Source organism: Mirounga angustirostris, unplaced genomic scaffold (genome assembly GCF_029215605.1).
Source record: "Mirounga angustirostris isolate CCGP_5_RB_7025 unplaced genomic scaffold, mMirAng1.0.hap1 SCAF_1, whole genome shotgun sequence".
NCBI classification, from domain to species: Eukaryota; Metazoa; Chordata; class Mammalia; order Carnivora; family Phocidae; genus Mirounga; species Mirounga angustirostris.
In genome coordinates, this window is record NW_026991709.1 from 196745191 (window position 1) to 196773057 (window position 27867).

Sequence of the window (27867 nt, forward strand, 5' to 3'; positions counted from 1 at the left end):
TAGAATCTGTATCTACTTTCTTCCTTACACCCATAATCTACTCACTAGATTCTGGCTCTATGCCACTATCATGCTATTAAATCAGAATCCCTTAAAAGTCACCAATGGCCTTCTAATTGCCAAATATAATAGCCCCTACTCAGTACCCATTCTACTAGTCTACTCCACAGAACTTGAAATCATTAATTACCCTTTAAAAAAAAAACGACAAAACACCTGTCTTCTCCTTAGCCAACTATCTCCTCTATTTCTCAGTCTCTGTACTAGTTCCTCTTTTTCTGTCCTTCAAGGTGTTGTCAAGTCTTTAAAGTCTCATTTGCAAGTCCTATGCTATCATAGCAGTAGTTGTTATAGCAACAGAAGTAAATATTTATTGTGCTGTTATCATGTGTTAAGCACTGTGTTAAGAGCTTCATGTAAGATCATTGATTCCTTGTAACAATTCTATAAATAAGTAATAATGTTATCCCCATTTCAAATACATAGAGAATTAGACAGAACGTACTGAGCCTACATGAACCTACCATTCACCTTTAATGATTATTAACATTTTGCCAATCTTGATTTATTAATCCCCACATACACATTTTTACCTACTACAGTATTTCAGAGCAATTTTAGAATTCATCCATAAACAATTCATAGCTTCAATAAGTATCTTTAACAGGTGCTTACTGCTTCTCCAATAAACTCTTTTATATTTTTTCCTTTTTTTAATTAAGTTCTAATAGTACATCATTAGTTTTTGATGTAGTGTTCAATGATTCATTAGTTGTGTATAACACCCAGTGCTCATCAGATCACATGCCCTCCTTAATGCCCATCACCCAGTTACCCCATCCCCCCAATCCCTCCCTTCTGCAACCCTCAATTTATTTCCCGGAGTCCAGACTCTCTCACTGTTTGTCTCCCTCTCTGATTTCTTCCCATTCAGTTTTCCCTCCCTTCCCCTATGGTCCTCTGCACTATTCCTTATATTCCACATATGAGTGAAACCATATGATAATTGTCTTTCTCTGCTTGACTTATTTCACATAGCGTAATACCATCCAGTTTCCTCCATGTCGATGCAAATGGTAGGTATTCATCCTTTCTGATGGCTGAGTAATATTCCATTGTATATATGAACCACATCTTCTTTATCCATACATCTGTTGAAGGACATCTTGGCTCCTTCCACAGTTTGGCTATTGTGGACAATGCTGCTATGAACATTGGGGTGCATGTGCCCCTTCTTTTCACTACATCTGTACCTTTGGGGTAAATACCCAATAGTGCAATTGCTGGGTCATAGAGTAGCTCTATTTTTAACATCCTGAGGAACCTCCATACTGTTTTCCAGAGTGGCTGTACCAGCTTGCATTCCCACCAGCAGTGTAAGAGGGTTCCCCTTTCTCCACATCCTCCCCAACATTTGTTATTCCCTTTTTTTCACTTATCTTTTTTTATAATTTTTTTTTATTATGTTATGTTAGTCACCATAGAGTACTCATCATTAGTTTTTGATGTAGTGTTCCATGATTCTAACAGGTGTAAGGTGGTATCTCATTGTGGTTTTGATTTGCACTTCCCTGATGGCAAAACTTTATTTTATAATTATGCTGCATATGGGCGCCTGGGTGGCTCAGTGGATTAAGTGCACATCAAGAGTCTGACTTAATTTCTGCTCAGATCATGATCTCAGGATCATAAGATTGAGGCCTACGTCGGGCTTCACACTCACTGAGGGGTTCTGCTTGAGATTCTCTCTCCCCCCTTCTGCCCCTCCCTCCCTACACGCTCACTTGTTCTCTCTCTCCTCCCTCTCAAATAAATAAGTACATCTATTTAAAAAATAATTATTATTATGCTGTGTGGCAAGAATAGATCCATGCCTCTGTTAAATGGCAGTTTCCCCATTGCCAGAGAGAAAATCCAAATTCTTTAGCATTCCTTATATTCTTTGGCATATAAGAGTCTTCAAATATGGATCCACCCTCCCTTTCCTGCCTTACCATCCATCTCTTTCCTGTACTATGCCCTAGCCAGTTTGGACTATCTAACATTCTTTGAACATTTCTTGCAGTTCCATGCCTCTATACCTCTACTTTTGCAATGTAAAACACTCTATAAGGCCCTGTAGCTATCTGGCAGAATTCTAGGTATCCAGTTGACAGTAATTACATAAAAGCTGATCCTGAAACTACAAAATGGGAAATATAAACTCTCTTGAATGTCATTCTTTTCCTCTTGAGCATATGTTTTATAAAAAAACACAAAATTATTGTCAAATATCTGCTGTCCTTAATCTTATCTTACTCTCTTATTCTTTCTTTATGTATATTCTTAAGAAAGCTAGTATTATGGCGAGCCTAACAATTATGTAACATGACGTTTCACCAGAAGATAATATTGTGTCTCAAAAACTTCTGATTTCTAAAATTATACAGCCAAAATAAGTTCTACCTTATAGTGTATTCTGTAAAAATAAAGTCTTCAAAAAATGCAAAAGACAAAAACCTATCATTCTTAAGATCATTGAGAATAAAACTGAGTAGTATATTTTTCCTACATAATATCCCTCTCTTAAACGTACAACTTTAGCATGTGGTCACAAAAATATATAACTGAAAGGGTATTTTATAATCATCCCACTTTTCCCTTAAGAATGTAACATCTTATTACAGAGTATTCATAGAGAACAAAACAATTAAGCTTTGAGACTTTTTAAAACTGTTTTATAGAAAAAAATGTTTTACCACTTATGGAGATTTCTGAACACTGTATTTGCTATCTACTTCAGATATTATTTTATTTGGGCTATTTCGAGTTTTATTTTTAGTATAAGTCATACACAACTCAAAACATAGTAATAAGTCGCCTTTTAATTTTCTTTAACCACTAACAGCTATGAAAAACCTACTGAAATTTTTATTTATTGTGACTATAATATTAAGACAAATAAAAGATACATAGAAATGCATTTTTTATCACTTTAACTGTGTGGAATCACTAAATGATTATATTTTACAAACACTAAAGAATTTTCACCATGGTTCCACAAAATATCATTGCCACAGGAAATGAAATTGTTATTTCCATCTATTAAATTTTTAAAGTTTAAGAATATCAGTACAAAAAATAATACAAATGCAAGCTATTAAAAGGTATACAGATATATTATTAATAAATATACAATAATCTAAGATTCTAAAATGAAGTTGGTATTTCCAAAATGCACAATCTCAGAAGTACCACATTAGTCAAAAGTAAAGAAATTAAAGGAGTCTGGTCAGATAAAATGAGCTCAAACACTTAAGATTAATTTGTTTTTTTCATTTTGATTAGCTTATGAAATCACTGCTAAGATTAATTACAAAGTGGCCTCTCCCATAGTCTCTAAACACCTTTGTTATAGGAAAAGGAATTTAGAAAATAGGTATGAGATTCTGAGCACCTTTTCCTCACTCTAAAACAGAACTCTGACTGAGGCACCTGGGTGGCTCAGTTGGTTGAGTGTCTGCCTTCTGCTGAGGTCATGATCTCAAGGTCCTGGGATCAAGTCCCACATTGGGCTCCTTGCTCAATGAGGAAAATGCTTCTCCCTCCCACTCTGCCCCTCTCCCCCCTTACCCAGCTTGTTCTCTCTCTCTCTCAAATAAATATAATCTTTTTTAAAAATTAGAAACACAAGAAAAAATTACCTATGAGCAGTGGTTTTCAATCAGGGGCAATTTTACCACCATCACCGTCACCCCACCCTTGGGGGCAGTAGGGGAGGGGGGGCTTTGGCAATGTCTGCAGACATTTTTCATTGCCACAACTTGAGGGGGAATTTGTTACTGACATTTACTGAATAGAGCTTACATATGCTGCTAAGCATCTTAAAATGCACAAGACAATTACCCACAATGAAGAATTATCTGGCCCAAGAGGTGAACAATGCCAAGGATGAGAAGCCCTGGCTGGAAGGAATTAAAATTTGAAGATACTGCCTTCTTATAATCATTACCTAATAAACTAACAAACTGAATGACTGTACTGGCAAAATTAGTTAGAACTCTAAACAATTTTCTTTTTTAATAAAAATAGTACATGATAATTTCAATATTTTTCTACATAAGAAAAAAGCATTATATATTAAATATTAAGCTACATAAAAAATATAAGAAAAGCTGATAATATTAATTATATGAAAGAGTAGGTAGAAAGAAGTTTTTGCAAATGCATGACTGGAGAAAAATGTTCCTAAATGTATTATATCTGCCATTTAAAATACACTTTTTGATCAAATCAATATTAATTGGTAACAATAAATATATAAAATCTAGTTCATAAAAAGTCATTTAAATTCATATTTTAACAACAATATTGTCATCAACAAGGACATCTAATTGAAAATTACCTGAAAGTTTTTTCCATTTTGTATTTTACTTAACTAACAAATCACTGAACACTACATCAAAAACTATGTACTATACATACAGTGGCTAACTGTACATAATAAAAAAAAAGTTTTTTCCATTTTGTATTTTAGAAGTAAATTTGTCTTAATAAACACATACCTCCACAAGATTAGGACTATGAATAAGTCAATTTACTTTTATTAAATTATTTATTTTATTGTGTTCAATTAACCGACATATAATACACATTAGTTTTTGATGTAGTGTTCAACAATCACTAGTTGCATATAACACCCAGGGCCCATCACCACACGTGCCCCCCGTAATAAGTTTTTTATTTAAATTCAATTTAGTTAACATATAGTATATATCATAAGCTTCAGGGGTAGAATTTAGTGATTCATCACTTGCATATAACACCCAGTGCTCATTATAACAAGTTCCCTCCTTAATGCCCATCACCAAATTACCCCATGCCTCACCCACCTCCCTCCAACAACACTGTTTGTTCCCTATAGTTAAGAGTCTCTTATGGTTTGCCTCCCTCTGTTTTTATCTTATTTTATTTTTCCTTTACTTCCCTTATATTCATCTGTTTTCTTTCTTAAATTCCACATGAGTGAAATCATATGATAATTGTCACTCTCTGAGTCAATTATTTCACTTTATCATAATACCCTCTAGTTCCATCCACATTGTTGCAAATGGCAAGATTTCATTCTTTTTGATAGCTGCATAATATTCATATATATATACACACACACATATTCTTTATCCATTCATCTGTCAATGGACACCTGGGCTCTTACCACAGTTTGGCTACTGTGGACATTGTTGCTATAAACATTGGGGTGCATGTGTTCCTTTGAATCACTATTTTTGTATCCTTTGGGTAAATACCTAGTAGTACAATTGCTGGGTCATAGGGTAGCTCTATTTTTAACTTTTTGAGGAACCTCCATACTGTCTTCCAGAATGGCTGCACCACTTTGCATTCACACCAACAGTGTAAAGAGGGTTTCCTATTCTCTGCATTGCCACCAACATCTTCTGTTTCCTGACTTGTTAATTTTAGCCATTCTGACTGCTGTGAGGTGGTATCTCATTGTGTTGGTTTTTTTTAATTCAATTAGCCAAGGTCTTGTGGTTTGATTTGTATTTCCCTAATGCCAAGTGATATACAGCATATTTTCCTATGTCTTGTTGGCCATCTGTATGTCTTCTTTGGAGAAATGTCTGTTCATGTCTTCTGCCCATTTCTTGATGGGATTTTTTGTTTTTTGGGTGTTGAGTTTGATAAGTTCTTTATAAATTTTGGATACTAGCGCTTTATCTGATATGTCATTTGCAAATATCTTCTCCCATTCCACGGGTTGCCTTTCACTTTTGTTGACTGTTTCCTTTGCTGTGCAGAAGCTTTTTATCCTGATGAAGTCCCAATAGTTCATTTTTGCCTTTGTTTCCCTTGCCTCTGGAGATGTTTCTAGCAAGAAATTGCTGAGGCTGAGGTCAAAGAGGTTGCTGTCTGTGTTTTCCTCTAGGATTTTGATGGGTTCCTGTCTCACATTTAGTCTTTCCTCTCTCACATTTAGATCTTCCATCCATTTTTAATTTATTTTTGTGTATGATGTAAGAAAGTGGTCCAGTTTCATTCTTCTGCATGTGGCTGTCCAACTTTCCCAAAACAGTTTGTTAAAGAGATTGTTTTTTTTCCATTGGATGTTCTTTCCTACTCTGTTGAAGATTAGTTAACCACAGAGGTGAGGGTCCATTTTGGGGTTTTCTATTCTGTTCCATTGATCTATGTGTCTGTTTCTGTGCCAGTACCATACGGTTTTGATGACTACTGCTTTGTAATACAGCTTGAAGTCCAGAATTGTGACATCTCTAGCTTTGGTTTTCTTTTTCAACATTACTTTGGCTTTTCAGGGTATTTTCTGATTCCATACAAATTTTAGAATTGTTTCTTCCAGCTCTGTGAAAAATGCTGGTGCTATTTTGATAGGGATTGCAATGAATGTGTAGACTGCTTTGGGTAGTATAGCTATTTTAACAATATTTCTTCTTCCAATCCATGAGCATGGAAGATTTTTCCATTTTTTTATGTCTTCCTCAATTTCTTTCATAAGTGTTCTAAAGTTTTCAGAGTACAGATCTTTTACCTCTTTAGTTAGGTTTATTCTTAGGTATCATGGTTTTTGGTACAACTGTAAACAGGATCGATTCCTTGATTTCTCTTTCTGCTACTCCATTATCGGTGTATAGAAATGCAACAGACTTCTGTCCATTGATTTTATATCCTGCCACTTTGCAATTCCTTTAAGAGTTCTACCAATTTTTGGGTGGAGTCTTTGGGTTTTCTACATAGAGTATCATGTCATCTGCAAAGAGTGAAAGTTCAACTTCTTTACCAATCTGGATGCTTTTTAGTTCTTTTTGTTGTCTGATTGCTGAGGCTACGACTTCCAGTACTATACTGAACAACGGTGGTGAGAGTGAACATCCCTGTCGTGTACCTGACCTTAAGGGGAAAAGCTCTCAGTTTTTCCCCATTGAGGATGATATTAGCTGTGGGTCTTTCATATATGGCCTTTATGATGTTGAGGTGTATTCCCTCTATCCTTACATTGTGGAAGATTTTTACCAAGAAATGATGCTGTATTTTGTCTAATGCTTTTCTGCATCTGTTGAGGGATCATATGGTTCTTACCTTTTATTATTAATGTGATGTATGATGTTGATTGGTATGCGGATATTGAACCACTCCTGCTACCCAGAAATGAATACCACTTGGTAGAGATGAATAATCCTTTTAATGTACTATTGGATCCTACTAGCTAGTATCTTGGTAAGAATTTTTTTTAAGATTTTATTTATTTATTTGTCAGAGAGAGGGAGAGTGCGAGTGCACAAGCACGGAGAGCAGCAGGCGGAGTAGGCAGGGGGAGAAGCAGGCTCCCGACTGAGCAAGGAGCCCGATGTGGGATTCAATCCCAGGACCCTGGGATCATGACCTGAGCCGAAGGCAGATGCTTAATGGACTAAGTCACCCAGGCATCCCCTTGGTAAGAATTTCTCCATCCATGTTCATCAGGGATATTGGTCTGTAATCCTCATTTTTAATGGGTTCTTTGTCTGGTTATGGGATCAAGGTAATGCTAGCCTCATAGAATGAGTTTAGAATTTTTCCTGCCATTTCTATTTTTTGGAAAACCTTCAGAACAGGTATTAATTCTTCTTTAAATGTTTGGTAGAATTCCCCTGGGAAGCCACCCAGCCCTGGATGCTTATTTATTGGTAGATTTTTGATTACTGCTTCAATTTCTTTGCTTGTTATGGGTCTGTTCAGGTTTTCTATTTTGTCCTGTTTCAGTTTTGGTACTTTATATGTTTCTAGGAATTCAGCCATTTCTTCCAAACTGCCCAATTTGTTGGCATGTAATTGTTCACAATATTCTCTTACAGTTGTTTGTATTTCTGCGTGTTGGTTGTGAGGTTAATTTACTTTTTGTCAAATACTTGAAGGAAAAAATATTAAATGTCCTAAATAGGCTTTATCAAAAGAAGCTTTGTAGCTATGATCATACATGAATTTTCTGCCTTTTAAAAAAAGCATTTTAATACTGCTGACACAGAGCAGGGTCTGATACAGCTCTGTAAAGAAAGAATGAGTGTGGCTATTGTAAAAGATTAAAAGATGGACAAGTAATAATTATTTTTATATCAAATAAACATCCAGGTAACTTCCTACATTAGAAACGGTAACAATAAACTTTTCATTACCTTTACATTTGGCTTCTTTGTTGAAACTCCTCTGTACCAACCTAAAACAAAGCAGACAAATGATATTAAATTCATATTGTTGTTATTTCCTATAAAACACATAATGTGAGTATTTTAGGGGGAAAATAAATGCACAACTTTCTAGTAAAGGCTCACTACTTGTGCCTTTATTAATAGTAGTTTACTCTAAAAGGAACAGTCTTACAATAAATACATTTCCAATTTTCTTCAAAAGGTACAACTTTCAACTGAATAAAGCCCAAAAAATTAAAAAAGGCCTCAGAGGATATATAATTCAACTCTATGAAAATTCCCAGATGAAACTGTTAGCAGCAGAAAAATGCCAAAATCATACAGCTTTTTTGGTTGAAGATAGAGACTAGAGCCCAGACTTCCTGTTTCCTGGTCTTATTCAGTGTCCCATGCACAAAACTACACTACTCTCATTTCTTGGCTTTCCAGATGCTAAAATTGACTTCTGTGATTCAGTTATTCCCTCTCAGCATTCATACACAGGAATAATAATCAAAGTTTCAATTACACAATAAAAACAATTTTCAGAGAAAGGAAATTTCATTACCAAATTTTCTCAATTCCAATCTATTATTTTTAGAGTTTTATTATACTTTCTCTGCTTGAGTTTAAGAGGAAAAAGTTCCAGTGAGCTGTATTGAAAGGAGGATGATGAAGAAAAGGAGATGATTCATAATAGCTAGTAATAATTGGGATCTTACTGTTCTTAATTCCATATACTGGAATTGAGAGGTTGTTCTATGTATTAACCTTTTTTTTTTTATTATGTTATGTTAATCACCATACATTACATCATTAGTTTTTGATGTAGTGTTCCATGATTCATTGTTGGCATATAACACCCAGTGCTCCATGCAGAACGTGCCCTCTTTAATACCCATCACCGGGCTAACCCATTCCCCTACCCCCTCCCCTCTAGAACCCTCAGTTTCTTTCTCAAGAGTACATAGTCTCTCATGGTTCGTCTCGCCGTCCAATTTCCCCCCTTTCATTCTTCCCCTCTTGATATCTTTTTTTTTTTTAACATATAATGTATTATTTGTTTCAGAGGTACAGGTCTGTGTTTCAACAGTCTTACACAATTCACAGTGCTCACCATAGCACATACCCTCTCCAATATCTATCACTCAGCCACCCAACCCTGCCACCCCCCACCACTCCAGCAACCCTCAGTTTGGTTTCTGAGATTAAGAATTCCTCATATTGGTGAGGTCATATGATACATGTCTTTCTCTCATTGACTTATTTCGCTCAGCATAATACCCTCCAGTTCCATCCATGTTGTTGCAAATGGCAAGATTTCATTCCTTTTGATGGCTGCATAATATTCTAGGAGCTGGTTCTTTGAAAGAATTAACAAGAACGATAAACCCCTGGCCAGACTTATCAAAAAGAAAAGAGAAAGGACCCAAATAAATAAAATCATGAATGAAAGAGGAGAGATCATAACCAACACCAAAGAAATACCCGAACAATTATAAGAACATATTATGAGCAACTATACACCCGCAAATTAGATCATCTGGAAGAAATGGATGCATTCCTAGAGAGGTATCAACTACCAAAACTGAACCAGGAAGAAAGAGAAAACCTGAAAAGACCTATAACCACTAAGGAAATTGAAGCTGTAATCAAAAATCTCCCAACAAACAAAAGCCCAGGGCCAGATGGCTTCCCAGGGGAATTCAACTAACATTTCAAGAATTAATACCTAGAAATGGAAGGAAAACTTCCAAACTCATTTTATGAGGCCTCTATATATTAACCTTTAAATCTTGCAACTAAGCTATAAGGAAAAAAAATCAACTTTCCTGAAATCATAACAACCAATAAAAGAAGAAATATCCTTGTTTATGTTTAGTACAACAGCTGAGATAATAAATTTGAATAACTTAATTTACACCTTGAGAGTTTCAATATCTTCATTTATTAAAAAGAAAAAGTGATTTATCAAATGTGATGTTTTATAATAGCTTAAGAAACAAATAGAAAATGGTATCAGCAGGAATGGCAGAAAAGGATCTTCAAAAGGCCTTTCTTCAATAAAAGCAGTAAGAATCCTGGCAAAAACTGTCAAAATCAAATTCTATAGAACTCTGGAAATAAACCAAAGACCTGAAATAATCCAAACAGTATTTATTCAAGAAATCTGAATCTTGATGAAAACAAAGAGCTTTTTAACTTGCCCTATCCCATTTCCCTCCCTGCAAGCCTTATTTTAGACTTGAAAACCAAAAACCCGATATTAGTGATGAAAACCAGAAAACTAACATCCCCTGAAGAGGACAGAATAGGGGAAATCAAAAAGACCAAAATAAATGAAGAGGTTTACCATGTTTATAAATTGTAAAACTCTGTAATGTTAAGATGTCAATTAACCCTAATTGGTCTACAGATTCAATATAATGCCAATCAAAATCCCAGCAAAAATTTTGGTAGGTATTGAGTTCTTTCTAAAATTTAAGCAACGGATTACTAGAATAGTCAAATTAATTTTGAAAAGGAATAAAAAATATTACCAATAAAATACATTAGAAACCAGGAAAAAATCCACACATAAATGAACAACTGATTTCAACAAAGATGCAAACAGAAATAACAGTCTTTTCAACAAATGGTGCTGAAACAATTGGATATACATTTACCAAAACAAACAAACAAAAACCTCAAGCCATACCTTATATTATAAACACAATTGTCAAAAAATTAAATGTAAAATTGTAGGGGCGCCTGGGTGGCTCAGTCGTTAAGCATCTGCCTTCAGCTCAGGCCATGATCCCGGCATCCTGGGATCGAGCCCTGCATCAGGATCAAGCCCTGCTCAGCGAGAAGCCTGCTTCTTCCTCTCCCCACCCCCTGCTTGTGCTCCCCCTCTCACTGTGTCTCTCTCTCTCTGTCAAATAAATAAATAAAATCTTTTTTAAAAAATGTGAAAGTGTAAAACTGGTACAGAAACAAGGGAAAAACATTTTTGTGACCTTGGAATAGACAAGAATTTCTTAGGCATACTCTATAAAAGAATTAATAATGTAATCTTCATAAAAGTTTTAAAATTTTGCTTTTCTAAGAGTCACAAAACTCTTAGAAGATAACATTGAAAATCTTCATAATGTAAACTTGAAAATGATTTCTTGGACATGACACCAAAAGATGGTAAAGTAAAAATAGATAAATTGGACTACATCAAAATTTAAAACTTCTGTGCATCAAAAGACACAATCAACAGCATGAAAAGACAACCTATTGCCAATAAAAATCTCAGCAAGCTGTTTTTTGGATATTGACAGACTGAGTATAAAGTTTATATGGAAAGGTAAAAGATCTAGAATAGGCAACATAATATTGAAGGAGAGTAACAAAAATGGAAGATCAGACTACCTGACTTCAAAACTTACTATTATAAAGCTATAGTAATCAAGACAGTGCACTATTAGAGAAAGAACAAACAGATCAATAGAACAGAATAGAGAGCACAGAAGTAGACACACATAAATACAGTCAACTAATCTTTAACAAAGGAGCAAAGATGATACAATGGAGAAAAGGCAGTCTTTGCAACAAATGCTGCTGGGACAACTGGACATCGACATAAAAAAAATGAATCTAGACACAGAAAAAATCAATAACCTAGACTTCATTAAAATTAAAACCACTGCTCTGCAAAAAAAAAACACTGTCAAGAGAATTCAAAGACAAACCACAGACCAGGATAAAATATTTATAAAAGACATACCTCATATAAGACTGTTACCTAAAATACACAAAGAACTCTTAAAACTTAAAAATAGCTCAATCAAAAAATAAGCAAAAGACCTGAACAGACACCCCATTAAAGAAGATATACAGATGGCAAAAAAGCATATGAAAAAACGTTCAACATCAAATGTAATTCAAGAATTACAAATTATCAAAATCCTAGAGGAGAACATAGGCAGTAACCTCTTCAACATCAGCCTCAGCAACTTCTTTTAAGACACATCTTCAAAGGCAAGGGAAACAAAAGCGAAATTGAACTTTTTGGACATCATCAAGATAAAAAGCTTCTACACAGCAAAGGAACACTCAACAAAACAAAGAGGCAACCCACAGACTGGGAGAAGATATTTGCAAATGACACTATAGATAACAGGCCGGTATTTATAAAGAACTTCTCAAACTCAACACTCAAAAAACAAATAACCCAGTCAAAAAATGGGCAGAAGACAAAAACAGACACTTCTCCAAAGAAGTCATACAAATGGCTAAGAGACACATGAAAAAATGTTCATCATCATTAGCCATCAGGGAAATTCAAATCAAAGCCACATTGAGATACCACCTTACACCAGTTAGAATGGCAAAAATTATAACAAAGCAGGAAACAACAAAAGTTGGAGAGGTTGTGGAGAAAGGGGAACACTCTTACACTGTTGGTGGGAATGCAAGTTGATACAACCACTTTGGAAAACAGTATGGAGATTCCTCAAGATGTTAAAAATAGAGCTACCCTATGACCCAGCAATTGCACTACTAGGTATTTACCCCAAAGATACAGATGTAGTGAAAACAAGGGGTACATGCACCCCAATGTCCATAGCAGCCATGTCTACAATAGCTAAACTTTGGAAAGAGCCGAGATGCCCATCAAAAGAGGAATGGATAAAGAAGATGTGGTTCCTATATACAACAGAATATTTCCCAGCCATCAGAAAGGATGAATACTCATCATTTGCATCGACATGGATGGAACTGAAGGGGATTATGCTAAATGAAATAAGTCAAGCATGGTTTCACTTATATGTGGAACATAAGGAATAACATGGAGGACATTAGGAGAAGGAAGGGAAAAATGAAGGGGCAGAAATTGGAAGGGGAGACGAACCATGAGAGACTATGGACTCCAGGAAACATACGAGGGTTTCAGAGGGGAGAGGGGTGGGAGGATGGGTTAGCGCAGTGATGGGTATTAAGGAGGGCACATATTGCAATGAGCATTGGGTGTTATATGCAAACAATGAATCATGGAACACTACATCAAAAACTAATGAAGTACCGTATGGTGATTAACATAATTTAAAAAAAAAAGAATTACAAATTAAATAATAAGATACCACTACATATCTAGCATAATGGCCAAAATCCAAAACACTGACAACACCAAATGCTGATAAGGATGTGGAGCAACAGGAACTCTCATTCATTGCTGGTGGGAATACAAAATGGTACAGCCATTTTGTAAGGTGGTTTGGCAGTTTCTTACAAAACTAAATATACTCTTACCATATGATTCAAAAGTCTGACTCTTTGGTATTTACTCAAATGAACTGAACATTTATGTCCACACAAAAACCTGCACCTGGATATTTATAGCAGCTTTATTCATAACTGCCAAAATGTGAAAGCAACCAAGATATCCTTCAGGTAAATGGATAAATAAACTGTGGTACATCCAGACACTGGTATATTATTTAGTGATAAAAAAAAAATAAGCCAGCAAGCCACAAAAAAAAAAAAAAAAAAAACGCATTGAGGGACTTACACTGCATATTACTAAATGAGAAAAGCCAATCTGAAAAGGTCACATACTATATGATTCCAACTATATGACATCCTATAAAAGGCAAAACCATGGAGGCAGTTAAAAGATCAGTGGTTGCCAATGGTTGCAGGAAGGGAAGGATAAATAGATGGAGAGAATTTTTAGGGCAGTGAAACTATTCTGTATGATACTATAATGGTGGATACATGTCATTATATACGTATCCAAACCAATAGAATGTACACCACCAAGAGTGAACCCTGATGTAAACTTTGGATTTGGGGTGACAATGATATGCCAACATAGGTTCGCTGATTTTAAAAAATGTACCCACTCTAGTGTGGATCTTGATAGTGGGGGACGCTGTGCATGTGTGGAGGTAGGGGATATATGGGAATTCTCTATACTTTCTGCGCAGTTTTGTTAGGAGCCTAAAATTACTCTAAAAAAATAAAGCCTATTTTTAAATGCACTTACTATATGACCCACCAATTGCACCTCTAGGTATTTACCCAATAGAGAAAAAAGTCCATACTAAAATTTATACACAATGTTTATAACAACTTTATTCATAATCTTCAAAAATAAAGCAACTCAAATGTCTATCAACTGCTACATGGATAAATAAAATGTGGCTTAAATCTGTATGAGGAAATACTACTCAGAAAAAAACAAGCCACAGATACATACAACATGAATGAATTTTAATGCATTATGCTAAGTGAAAAGAAAAAGCCAGACACAACAAGCTATATGATGTATGATTCCATTTATTTAACATTCTAGAAAACACAAAACCAGAGGGACAGAAAATAAATCAGTGGTTGCCAAGCCTGGGGGAAGGGGATTAAGAAGGACGGTTGACTACAAAGAGCCTGATGTTACATTGGGGGTGACAAAAATGTTCTGTATCCTAACGGTGGTGATAGTTATAAGATTATACATTTATCAAAATTCACAGAAATGTACTCCAAAAAGGGTGACATTTACTACACATAAGTTATACACCAAAAACCAACTAAAACAAACACACACACATACACACAGACAACAGGATAACATTTCACATCTATCACATTCATTAGAATTTTTATTTTAAATTCTAAAATAGCAGGTGTTGGCAAGAGACTGTAGAGCAAACAGATATTGCTAGTGAGGGTGATAATAAATGGTCCCCATTTTCAAAAACAATGCAGTACTTATTATATGCATATTGTATGACACTGAAATTCTACTTCTGTATATTATCCCTTAGAGAGTAGCATTGAATTGGGGATATTACTGCATTCTAGAGAAATTTTTGGAAATCTGGGGGGGGGGTCTGAGTTGCCAAAGACATTAAAAATATTTATATTTTAAAAATGCAAAGATTCATAGAAGAAAACACAACTATAGATCTTCATGACCTTCGGTTAAACACTGGTTTCATGCACAAGCAACAACAGAGAAAGTAAATTTGACTTCATCAAAAATTTTTCTTATTATGTTAGTGACCATACAATACATCATTAGTTTTTTTTATTGTTTTTTTAAATTTTATTATGTGTTAGTCACCATACATCACTGGTTTTTGATGTGGTGATTCACTATCCATTGTTTTCGTATAACACCCAGTGCTCCATGCAGTACGTGCCCTCCTTAATACCCATCACCAGGCTAACCAATCCCTCCTCCCCCCTCCCCTCTAAAACCCTGTTTGTTTCTCAGAGTCCATGGTCTCTCATAGTTCATCTCTCCCTCCAATTCCCCCCATTTTTCCCTTCCTTCTCCTAATGTCCTCCATGCTATTCCTTATGTTCCACAAATAAGTGAAACCATATAACTTTCTCTGCTTGACTTATTTCACTTAGCATAATCTCCAGTCCTATCCACGTTGATGTAAAAGTTAGGTATTCATCTTTTCTGATGGCTGAGTAATATTCCACTGTATATATGGACAACATCTTCTTTATCCATTCATCTGTTGAAGGGCATCTCAGCTCTTTCCACAGTTTGGCTATTGCAGACACTGTGGCTATGAACATTGGGGTGCATATGGCCCTTCTTTTCACTACATCTGTGTCTTTGGGATAAATACCCAGGACTGCAATTGCTGGGTCATAGGGTGGCTCTATTGTTAATTTCTCAAACTCAACACCCAAAAAACAAATAAGTCAAAAAATAGGCAGAAGATATGAAAAGACACTTCTCTGAAGAAGACATACAAATGGCTAACAGGCACATGAAAAAAATGTTCATCATCATTAGCCATCAGGGAAATTCAAATCAAAACCACATTGAGATACCACCTTACACCAGTTAGAATGGCAAAAACTGACAAGGCAAAAAACAAATGCTGGAGAAGCTATGGAGAAAGGGGAATCCTCTTACACTGTTGGTGGGAATGCAAGTTGGTACAGCCACTTTGGAAAACAGTGTGGACATGCCTCAAAAAATTAAAAAAAGACTTCATCAAAATTAAAAGCTTTGTTCCTCAAAGGACATCAAAAAAATTAAACTACAACCCACAGAATGGGCAAAAATATTTACAAATCATATACCTGATATGAGACCAGTATCCAGAATATATAAAAAAAACTCATAACTAAATGAAAAGATAACTTACTTAAACAGGGAAAAGACTTAAATGAACATTTTTTCCAGAGAAGATACAAAACATGAAAAGAAATTCAACATCATTAGTCATTAAACAAATAAAAATCAAAACCATAGTGAGATACCATTTCTCCCCCAATGCAATGACAAACACAGACAGTAACAAGTATTAACAAAGATATGGAGATAATTGGAATGCTTGTACATTACTGACAGGTTTGTAAAATGGTGAAGCCACTTTAGAAAACATTTTGCTAGTTCCTCAACATGTTAAAGATAGGCAAGATGGCAGAAGAGTAGGAGACCTAAATTTCGTCTGCTCCCAGGAATTCAGCTGGATAGGGATCAAACCATTCTGAACACCTACGAACTCAACAGGAGATTGAAGAAAAGAATAGCAGCAACTCTCTGAACAGAAGAGCGACCACTTTCTGGAAGGTAGGACGTGCAGAAAACTGAATCTGAGGCGATATTTGGGAAGATACAACGCAGGGGGAGGGAGCCTGTCAGCCGCTACCAGGAAGTGATAAAGCAGCGGAGCACAAAATCAGAACTTTTAGAAGTCGGCTCTGCTGAGGGACGTCGCTCCTGCGGCTAAGCGGGGGGTGGAACCCTCATTGGGACAGTGTGGTCTCAGGACCCTCAGGATCACAGAAAGACAGGGGGTGCCTGAGTGTGGCAGAACTCCCAGGTATCAGAGCAGGGAAGCCAGCTGCAAAGATGGAGCCGAGGAGTGGGCTCTCAGCTCAGGGTTGCCATAAACTGTGATCCCCAGCACAGTCGGGCCACTGCTCTTCCAGCAGGGACCCAACAAGTGGCAGATCTGGGGAGACTCCCCTTCCTCCCCCGGGAGGGGCGGCACAGGAGCTCACCGCAGGAATCTGCTAGGTGTGGAGACTCCAAACGGGGTCAGGTGCCAGAGACAGAAACGTTCAGTCACAGGCCGGGTGAGCATGGAGTGCGGCCAGAGACTGGGGAGATGGGAGTGACTGACTGCTTTTCTCTGGGGGCTCACTGAGGAGTGAGACCCCGAGTTCTTGGCTCCTCCAGGGCGGAGACTGGGAGGCTGCCATTTTTCTTTCCCGTCCTCCAAAGCTATATGGAAAGCTTGCAGGGAACAAAAGCTCCCCAGAGCAAACCTGAGCAGATTACCTAACCCGGCCCCCAGCAAGGACAAGTTGAGAATGGAGCTGCCCTATGACCCAGCAATTGCACTACTGGGTATTTACCCCAAAGATACAAATGCAGGGATCCAAATGGGTACGTGCACCCCAATGTTTATAGCAGCAATGTCCACAATAGCCAAACTGTGGAAAGAGCCAAGATGTCCATCGACAGATGAATGCATAGAGAAGATGTGGTATATATATACAATGGAATATTATGCAGCCAACAAAAGGAATGAAATTTGCAACAACATGGATGGAACTGGAGGGTATTAATGCGGAGCGAAATACGTCAATCAGAGAAAGACATGTATCATATGATCTCACTGATATGAGGAATTCTTAATCTCAGGAAACAAACTGAGGGTTGCTGGAGTGGTGGGGAGTGGGAGGGATGGGGTGTCTGGGTGATAGACAGTGGGGAGGGTATCTGCTATGGTGAGCACTGTAAATTGTGTAAGACTGTTGAATCACAGACCTGTACCTCTGAAACAAATATTATATGTTAAAAAAAATATATAGTAGGAAGGGAAAAATGAAGAGTGGAAAATTGGAGCGGGAGATGAACCATGAGAGACTATGGACTGTGAGAAATAAACTGAGGGTTCTAGAGGGGAGGGGGTGGGGAGATGTTTTTGCCTGGTGATGGGTATTAAAGTGGGCACGTGGAATGGAACACTGGGTGTTATATGCAAACAATGAATTATGGAACACTACATCAAAAACTAATGATGTAATGTATGGTGATTAACATAACATAATAAATTTTTTAAAAATGTTAAAGATAAAACTACCATATGACCCAACAATTCCCCTTAGGTATATAACAAAAAAATTTTAAAACAGGTATTCAAACAACTATCTGCACACAAATGTTCACAACAGCACTATTCACAACAGCCAAAAGGTGATAACATCCCAAATGTATGTCACCTGATGAACGGATAAATAAAATATGGTATATGCCTACATTGGAATACTAGTTAACCATAAAAAGAAACCGAGTTCTTTTTTTTTTTTTAAGATTTTATTTATTTATTTGTCAGAGAGAGAGAGCACAAGCAGGGGGAGCAGCAGAGGGAGAGGGAGAAGCAGGCTCCCCACTGAGCAGGGAGACAGACGTGGGACTTGATCCAAGGACCCCAGGACCATGACCTGAGCCGAAGGCAGACGCTTAACCGACAGAGCCACCCTGGCGCCCAAAAAGAAATCAAGTTCTGATACATACTTCACATGGATGAAGCTTGAACACTGTGCTAAGTAAAAGAAGCGAGACACAAATTAAATAATTACATTTATATGAAATGTCCAGAATAGTCAAATCCACAGATAGAGAAAATAGATTAGTGGTTGCCAGAGGCTGGGGATAGAAAAGTATGGGGAGTGTTTACTAATATGAGTGGGGTTTCCTTCTCAGGTTATAAAAATATTCTAAAATTAGTCAGTGGTGATAGTTGCACAACTCTATACTAGAAAAACAGTGAACTGTACACATCCTTAAAGGGTGATTTTTATGGTGTGTGAATTATATCTCAATAAACCTTTTAAAGGGAAAGAAGGCAGGCCAGCACTGCGTCTCAAAAGGTTGAGAATTATGTCCTTAGTGAATTTCCTGTATATATGCACTAGGAGACATTTACAGAAATGCTCTGTTGCCTTTAATATATTATACACAATATCAAAGTACTGGTCACCCTTCCATACTTTCTCGTATTTCATAAATCCTTGAGGCTATCTCTGTTAAATCTTATAAAAGGTCATTTTTGATCTGACTGCAATGCCATTCAGTTAACATCTGAATCTCCCTTGTATTACTCAACAAAAAACTATTAAGGAGCCATGTAATCCATATGTTTCAATACAACATATTTTGGTACAAATGACTATGTCACTTATTTATTTATGTTCTTATAAAATGATAATGAGAGAATAAATAGGATGAAGCACCACCTCAAGATTTCATGTAAACATTTAATCAGATAACATATGTTTATGAAGGTCAGTAATTTCTCACCCAGTGAATTCTCACAATATTGCTTATCAGAAGTTGTTTCTTTATTAACTAAATATATGCATTAGAATACAATATAAAAAAATAAAAATAAAATAAAAGAATGTGATATAAACTCTTGCTTCTCAATGGGAGGTCGAGGGACAGAGGAGAGGAAGACTGAGATCAGTTTTGTAGAGTACTAAGCAGCTTCAAAAACACAACATTATCACCTACATGGGATGCCACCATTGTGAGGATCATGAGGACTGTGATCAATGAATTTCAGGTATCACCTTTTCTTATTTTTTTTTAAATTTTATTTTATTTTATTATGTTATGTTAGTCACCACACAGTACATCATTAGTTTTTGATGTAGGGTTCCATGATTCATTGTTTGTGTATAACACCCAGTGCTCCATGCAGCACGTGCCCTCCTTAATACCCATCACTGGGCCAACCCATTCCCCCACCCCCCTCCCCTCTAAAACCCTCAGTTTGTTTCTCAGAGTCCATAGTCTCTCATGGCTCATCTCCCCCTCTGACTCCCCCTCCCTTCATTTCTTAAAACCAAATTTCTGCTACAAATTTTGCTAAATGTGCTCATTCCATGCAAGATTTAGAACTGAAGAGAGTGAAGAAAGGATAAGAAGAAAAGAGAGAAGGAAGAAGATAGAGAATTCATTCCTTTTAGGTCTTATACAGAACAAAAGTTTGTAACTTCTCAGATAAAGAATCAAAAGAACAATTCAAATATTTCCAAAATCATTAAGAATCTATAGGAAAGAGATGTTTTTAATTAGCTAGCACAAAAAAGCATCTTTTAAATGTCTGGTTTTCTTTTACAAGAATCCTGGACAATCTACCTTTGTAGCTATAAATCTCTCCTTCCATTTTCCTCATTGATTTTCAACTTACCAAGATTTCACAATGCTGGGGCACAAAGTGAAACCCCATTGGTCATATTGTCTGAGACCTCATCAGTTTCACTGTCATCAGATGCATTTAATTGAAGAGTATACTGGACTATTTCCCATATTAAGTCAACATGTGATGGTTTGATCACTATTAGGAACTTAAGATTCAGACATATTTTTATCCTCTAACATTTTCAGATCTCAATTTTTATGGAAAATGGAATGAGGAAAGGAAGGCATTATTACAACATTCAAGATTATAATTTACTACAAAGACTGTTCCCTTCAGGGAATCAATTATCATGTATATCTTTGAGTCATACTATCATGATTGAATTCTAAGAAATGCTAAACAAGTGTTGCCTCCAGAAACACCAGGTTTTCCCTTCCTCAATAACTGGTTGCAACTCTAACTTCTAAACTAGGGACGTTTATCAAAGGAATATTGTGAAAAACAAAGAATTCTTCATTTCACCCAAATGTCTGATGATGAAACTTTCCAATGCAAGAACTACTGGGAAAAGTTTGGGTATTGTCTTCAAATTCCAGAAGCAAAGTATAGCTCTTTGAGCCACAGTTATTCCTCTGCTCAAACTGTCTAATGTCATCCCATCTCAAAGTAAATTCCAAAGTCCTTACTACAGGCTCTGTTGATCTCATCTCCCACTACTCTCCCTGCTCCTCCCCAACCAACCCTTCTACTGCAGCCACACCAGTCTCCCCTGCAATTCCTTCAACTCACTAAGCAAGCTGCCACTTCAGGCCTTTATACTTTTTGCACATATGCCTGGACTGCTCTTCTCCCAGAAAACCACAGGATTGCTTCCTTACCCCCATGTGTTCTCTGCCCAACTGTTATCTTCTCAGAAAGACCTTCCATGATTATCCTACATAAATACATAGAAACCCCCCACCCCACCCCAGTACACACAGTCACTCTATCTGCTACTTCCTGTTTTATCCTTCCTTAATCTTCTCAATGAGAACAAGGACTTTGCTTTACTCTTTTATAGCTGAGTGCCAGGAGCTAGAAGAGTACTTCACCTCCATTAGGCACTCAAATATTTGGTGAATGAAAGAAAGAATGAATCTGTAACATACGGGGTGATAACACTTACCTGGCAAGTCCGTTGATAAAATTAGCATTGATATATGTAAAATGCCTTGCACAATGTCTGACACGTTGTAATAACTCAGTTATGGGGTGAGCAGGGTGTGAAAGAGGAGTAACATACACTAAAACTTTTAACCCTAAACTAACTCATACACTAAATAACACTTCAAGTGGAGACTTTACAGAGGAGACTGGATTTATGAAATAAAATAACTGCAGCCTGAATTTTCTTAATATGAATGGTATTCATTCTAAGAAACATTAGGGGTCCAAAAATACAAACTCCTAAACAGATCTCTTAACTCATTTTTGGAAAACTAGGAATGTAATTTTTTTTTTAAAATACTCTTACCCATCTAACAAAAGTTCAAATTAGTGCATGAACTAACATCCACATCTTCTTTTCTTACCAGCAAAATGTTGATACACTCTTATAAAGAAGATTTACCACTTGCAACAGAAACTACAATCGTGAAACATAAAACTGGAGTAAATGAGTATAAAAGCCTCCAAACCCATGGAAAGTGAGTAACTCTTCTAACAAAATAAGAATGATTTTTTTTCACCATATAATCTGTCCATAATTACTGATCAATAATAGAGCCTATTTGCCTGACAAATTTGATTTTAGCCATAATTTTATTAAAAAGCCATCTCTCACGCTTATAGCTTTCAACGGACTTTTAATCATAATTCACCTTCATAAAAAATACTATCTAGAGCTTTCCATCTACTGGCAGTCTTAAAGACTTCTACCAAAATCAACCAGATGTAGAAAGTAAATTAGGAATATGAGAACTAAAATAAACCAAAATGTATCTTTTGATTTAATATCCTAAAACAGACTCACCTAAGAGAATAAGCTTATTTTCTTAGTCTATATAGTTTATCACTAGGTGTATAGTTTTTCATGAAAAGCCAAACGAAGTTTCCTCTAAGCTAGGTTTACAAAAATTCTTTATAACATTAAACTCATCAATACAAGAAGTAAGAATTACTACTGAGAAACGTCCTCTACTGAAAAGAGTCAGGAAAAGAACTAGTACCAAGTAAACAAAATAAAAGGCAGATTGTAATCTCACTTAAAAAAACACCATGAGAGACGATGGACTCTGAAAAACAAACTGAGGGTTCTAGAGGGGAGGAGCGCGGGAGGATGGGTTAGCCTGGTGATGGATATTAAAGAGGGCACGTTCTGCATGGAGCACTGGGTGTTATACGCAAACAATGAATCATGGAACACTACATCAAAAACCAATGATGTAATGTATGGTGATTAACATAACATAATAATAAAAAAATCTTTTAAAAATATCAATGCAAATCATAATCTCACTTTCTAAAAATTCCTTATAAAAGGTTCACAAAATAAGATAGAAAATGACAAATAGAAAACTACAGTGGAAAAATAACAGTAAAACCAAAAGATCTAGGATATTAACTGAACCCTGAAAAATTATATTGGATTTTAGTAACATGGTGAAAGCATACAGTGATACTGTAGCACAGATATCTCATAAAAAAGTTTGCTTATGGAGTTCATATTTCTCAAGTCTTGGCCTCATTTAATATAGAAACAGTCCCATGCTATGTAAACTTCCTTCACCCAGACATAATCCTAGTGGAGATCACTGAAAAAATGACACATATGCATTTCATCAACTTAAACATCATTGATTACATTTACTAAAAATGGTAATATCACCTAAAATAAATTTTAAAAGTATACACTAATGAAATGAGAAAATTTATTAATGTATATCTAAAAATTCTACATTAAAAAATATAAACCTAAACTCTAAAAAATGTCATTTTATAAAATGTAATTAAAAATTAAGGTTATAAGTAAAACTAAATTTCTAGCTGAGATGTAGTGCTAAATCCTATTTCATACTGACATCATTTGGGATTTTAGAATTTAAGAGTTATTCAAAGTGTATTCTACTTAAGCAATTAATCCACAAAGGAGACGAAAACATATATAAAAAATAGGTTTTTAAAAAAGTATAACCACATAATATTGAAGAGCAAGAAGCAAATTATATATTTTAGAAAGACAGCAAGTGGACCTTGAGAGCTTGTTTGGAGGTTCTAGCAGGGGAACACAGCTACTCGTATATACTTGACCTAGGAATGAAGAACAGTCCTCCTCTATCAGGGAAGATCGTCCTCTTAGAAGGACTGAGTGTGCAGCTTCAGGACAGAGGCACATGGAGTGGTAAGGGAGGAAAGGGACTAGCCAGCCAGATTAGCCAAATCAACCATTGTGATCAATGGGATGACAGATGTCGCAGCCAGACCATCCTCACATTGAACACTCCATCAAAAACTAATGATGTACTGGGGCGCCTGGGTGGCTCAGTCGGTTAATCGTCTGCCTTCGGCTCAGGTCATGATCCCAGGGTCCTGGGATCGAGCCTCGCATCGGGCTCCCTGCCCAGCGGGAAGCCTGCTTCTCCCTCTCCCACTCTCCCTGATTGTGTTCCCTCTCTCACTGTGTCTCTGTCAAATAAATAAACAAAATCTTAAAAAAAAAAAAAAACTAATGATGTAACTATATGTTGGCTAATTGAATTTAAATTTAAAAAAAGAGAGAGGCAGCTAAGGATTCACTATACATTCAAAGATGACAGAACTGAAAAGCATTATACTGTTTAAAGGGTAAATAAGGTACAAAGAAATAGAAGAAAATGAGAATACCAGATAATTGTTACAGAAGTCAGAGAGTAGCAGACTAGTGTGTATCTGTCCTTATTATCACTAAGTAAGTGCTCAGTAAGTACTTACTGTGTGAATGAACTGGGATAGGTGGAAGAATATACATTTGTCAGTTTAACTCTGGATTATACCTTCCATGACTGGTCATGCCAAACACACTTTCTGTATATAAAAAAAGTCAAACTGATTTCTTAATTTAAATTCAAGTTATTTAATACACAGTGTAGCATTGGTTTCAATAGAATTTGGTGACTCATCACTTACATAAAACACCCAGTGCTCATTACAAGTGCTCTCCTTAATGCCCATCACCCATTTGGGACATCCATCCACATTCCTCCTTTCTAGCAACCCCCAGTTTATTCTCTATAGTTAAGAGTCTCTTATGATTTAACTCCGTTTTTATCTTATTTTCCCTCCTTTCCCCTATATTCATGTTTTGTTTCTTAAATTCCACATGAGTGAAATATATAATTGTCTTTCTCTGACTTATTATTTAGCTTAGGATAATACATTCCAGTTCTATCCACATTGTTACAAATGGTTAGATTTCATTCTTTCTAATGGCTGAGTAATATTCCATTATATATATGTATCACATCTTTCTTATCCATTCATCAGTCGATGGACATGTGGGCTCTTTCCAGAATTTGACTATTGTTGATAGTGCTGCTGTAAACATTTGGGTTCATGTGCCCCTTCGATTCACTATTTTTGTATTCTTTGGGTAAATACCTAGGAGTGCAATTCCAGGGTCATAGGGTAGTTCTATATTTAACTTTTTGAGGAATCTCCCTACTGTTTTCCAGAGTGGCTGCACCAGTTTGCATTCCCACCAACAGTGTAAGAGGGTTCCCCATTCTCCACATCATCGCCAACATCTTCTGTTTCCTGACTTGTTAATTTTAGCCATTCTGACTGCTGTGACATGGTATCTCATTGTGGTTTTCATTTGTATTTCCCTGATGCCAAGTGATACTGACTGAACATTTTTTCATGTCTGTTGGCCATTTGGATGTCTTCTTTGGAAAAATGTCTGTTCATGTCTTCTGCCCATTTTTTGACTGGATTATTTGTTTTTTGGGTGTTGAGTATGATAAGTTCTTTACAGATTTTGGATACTGGGCCTTTGTCTGATAAGATATTTGCAAATATTTTCTCCCATTCCATAGGTTGCCTTTTAGTTTGGTTGATTGTTTCCTTTGATCTGCAAAAGCTTTTTATCTTGATGGAAGCCCCAATAGTTCATTTTGGCTTTTGTTTCCCTTGCCTCTGAAGACGTGTTTGGCAAGAAGTTGTTGTTGTTGAGGTCAAAGAGGCTGCTGCTTGTGTTCACATCTAAGATTTTGATGGATTCCTATCTTACGTTTAAGTGTTTCATCCATTTTTGTTGGTTTTTTTGTTTTTGTTTTTTTAATTTTATTATGTCACCATACATCATTAATTTTGATGTGGTGATCCATTGTTTTCGTATAATTTTAAATGTATTTCTGTGTATGGTGTAAGAAAATGATCCAGTTTCATCCTTCTGCACGTAGCTGTCCAATTTTCCCAACACCATTTGTTGAAGAGACTGTCTTTTCTCCATTGGATGTTCTTTCCTGCTTTGTCAAATATTAGTTGAACATAGAGGTGAGGGTCCATTTCTGGGTTTTCTATTCTGTTCCCTTGATCTATGTGTCTGTTTTTGTGCCAGTACTATACTGTCTTGATGATTATAGCTTTGTAATACAGCTAGAAGTCTGGCACTGTGATGCCTCCTGCTTTGGTTTTTTTTCCTTTTTTTTTTTTTTAAGATTTTATTTATTCATTTTGAAAGACAGAGCGAGACAGAGAGAGCACAAGCAGAGAGAGAGGCAGAGGGAGAGGGAGAAGCAGACCCCCCGCCAAGCCAGGAGCCCAACATGGGGCTCTATCCCAGGACTGGGAGATCATGACTGGAGCCGAAGGCAGACGCTTATCCATCTGAGCCACCCAGGTGACCCTGGTTTATTTTTCAACATTCCTCTCTATGCGGGTTCTTTTCTGGTACCACACAATTTTAGGATTGTTTGCGCTAGTTCTGTGAAAAATGCTTGGGTTATTTTGACACGATTTTATTGAATGTGTCGATTGTTTTGGGTAGTATAGACATTTTAACAACATCTGTTCCTACAATCCATGAGCATGGAATGTTTTTCCGTTTCTTTGTGTCTTCAACTTCTTTCATCAGTGTTCTATAGTTTTCAGAGAACAGATCCTTTACTTCTTTGGTTAGGTTTATTCCTAGGTATCTTACGGTTTTTGGTGCAATTGTAAATGGGACTGATTCCCTTGATTTCTCTTTCTTCTGTCTCATTGTTAGTGTATAGAAATGCAACTGACTTCTGTGCATTGATTTTATATCCTGCCACTTTGCTGAATTCCTGTATGAGTTCTAGCAATTTTTGGGTGGAGAGTTGTAGGTTTTCTATATAGAGGGTCATGTCATCTACAAAGAGAGAAAATTTGACTTCTTCTTTACCAATTTGGATGCTTTTTATTTCTTTTTCTTGCCTGATTGCTGAGGCCAGGACATCCAGTACTCTGTTGAACAACAGTGGTGAGAGTGGACATCCCTGTCACTTGCCTGATCTTAGGCGAAAGCTCTCAGGTTTTCCCCATCGAGGATGATATTAGCTGTGGGTCTTTCATATATGGCCTTTATGATGTTGAGATATATTTCCTCTATCCTTACATTGTGGAGGGATTTTATCAAGAAAAGATGCTGTATTTTGTCAAATGCTTTTTCTTCATCTATTGAAAGGATCATATAGTTCTTATCCTTTCTTTTATTAATGTGGTATATCATGTTGATTGATTTGGTGTATCATGTTGATTGATACTGAACCACCCCTAGAGCCCAGATTGATTTGTGGATGTTGAACCACCTTTGCAGCCCAAGAATGAATACCACTTGGTCATGGTAAATAATCCTTTAAATGTACTGTTGGATCCTACTGGCTAGTATCTTGGTGGGAATTTTGGCATCCGTGTTCCTGAAGGATATTGGTCTGTAATTCTCCTTTTTGGTGGAGTCTTTGTTTTTGTTTTTTTTTTAATTTAAATTCAATTAGCCAATATATAATACATCATTAGATTTGATGTAATGTTCAATGATTCATTAATTGCATATAACACCCAAATGTTCACCACATCACATGCCCTCCTTAATGCCCATCACCCTACCCAGTCCCCCCACCCATCTCCTTCTGCAACCCTCAGTTTGTTTCCCAAAGTCAAGAGTCTCTCATGGTTTGTCTCCTTCCCTGATTTCTACCCATTCAGTTTTTCCTCCCTGTCCCTATGACCCTCTGAGCTATTCCTTATATTCTACATATGAGTGAAACCATATAATTGTCTTTTTCTGATTGACTTATTTCACTTAGCATAATACCCTCCAGTTCCATCAACATTGATGCAAATGGTGGGTAGTCATCCTTTCTGATGGCTGAGTAATATTCCATTGTATATATGAACCACATCTTTATCCATTCATCTGTTGAAGGACATCTCAGCTCCCTCCACAGCTTGGCTGTCGTAGACATTGCTGCTATGAACACTGCAGTGCACATGCCCCTTCTTTTCACTGCATCTCTACCTTTGGGGTAAATACCCAGTAGTGCAAT

At 36.5% G+C, this 27867-nt stretch overlaps 1 protein-coding gene across 1 annotated transcript in view; it reads right to left on the bottom strand.

The window, feature by feature from the left end:
- The window catches only part of DOCK3 (dedicator of cytokinesis 3), a 568243-nt gene that overhangs the window by 414339 nt on the left and 126037 nt on the right, over window positions 1-27867 (bottom strand). The window contains exon 3 of the mRNA XM_064595595.1: window positions 8169-8209. Coding sequence (XP_064451665.1) covers window positions 8169-8209 — 41 coding nt within the window. The remainder of the gene's footprint in view (window positions 1-8168; window positions 8210-27867) is intronic.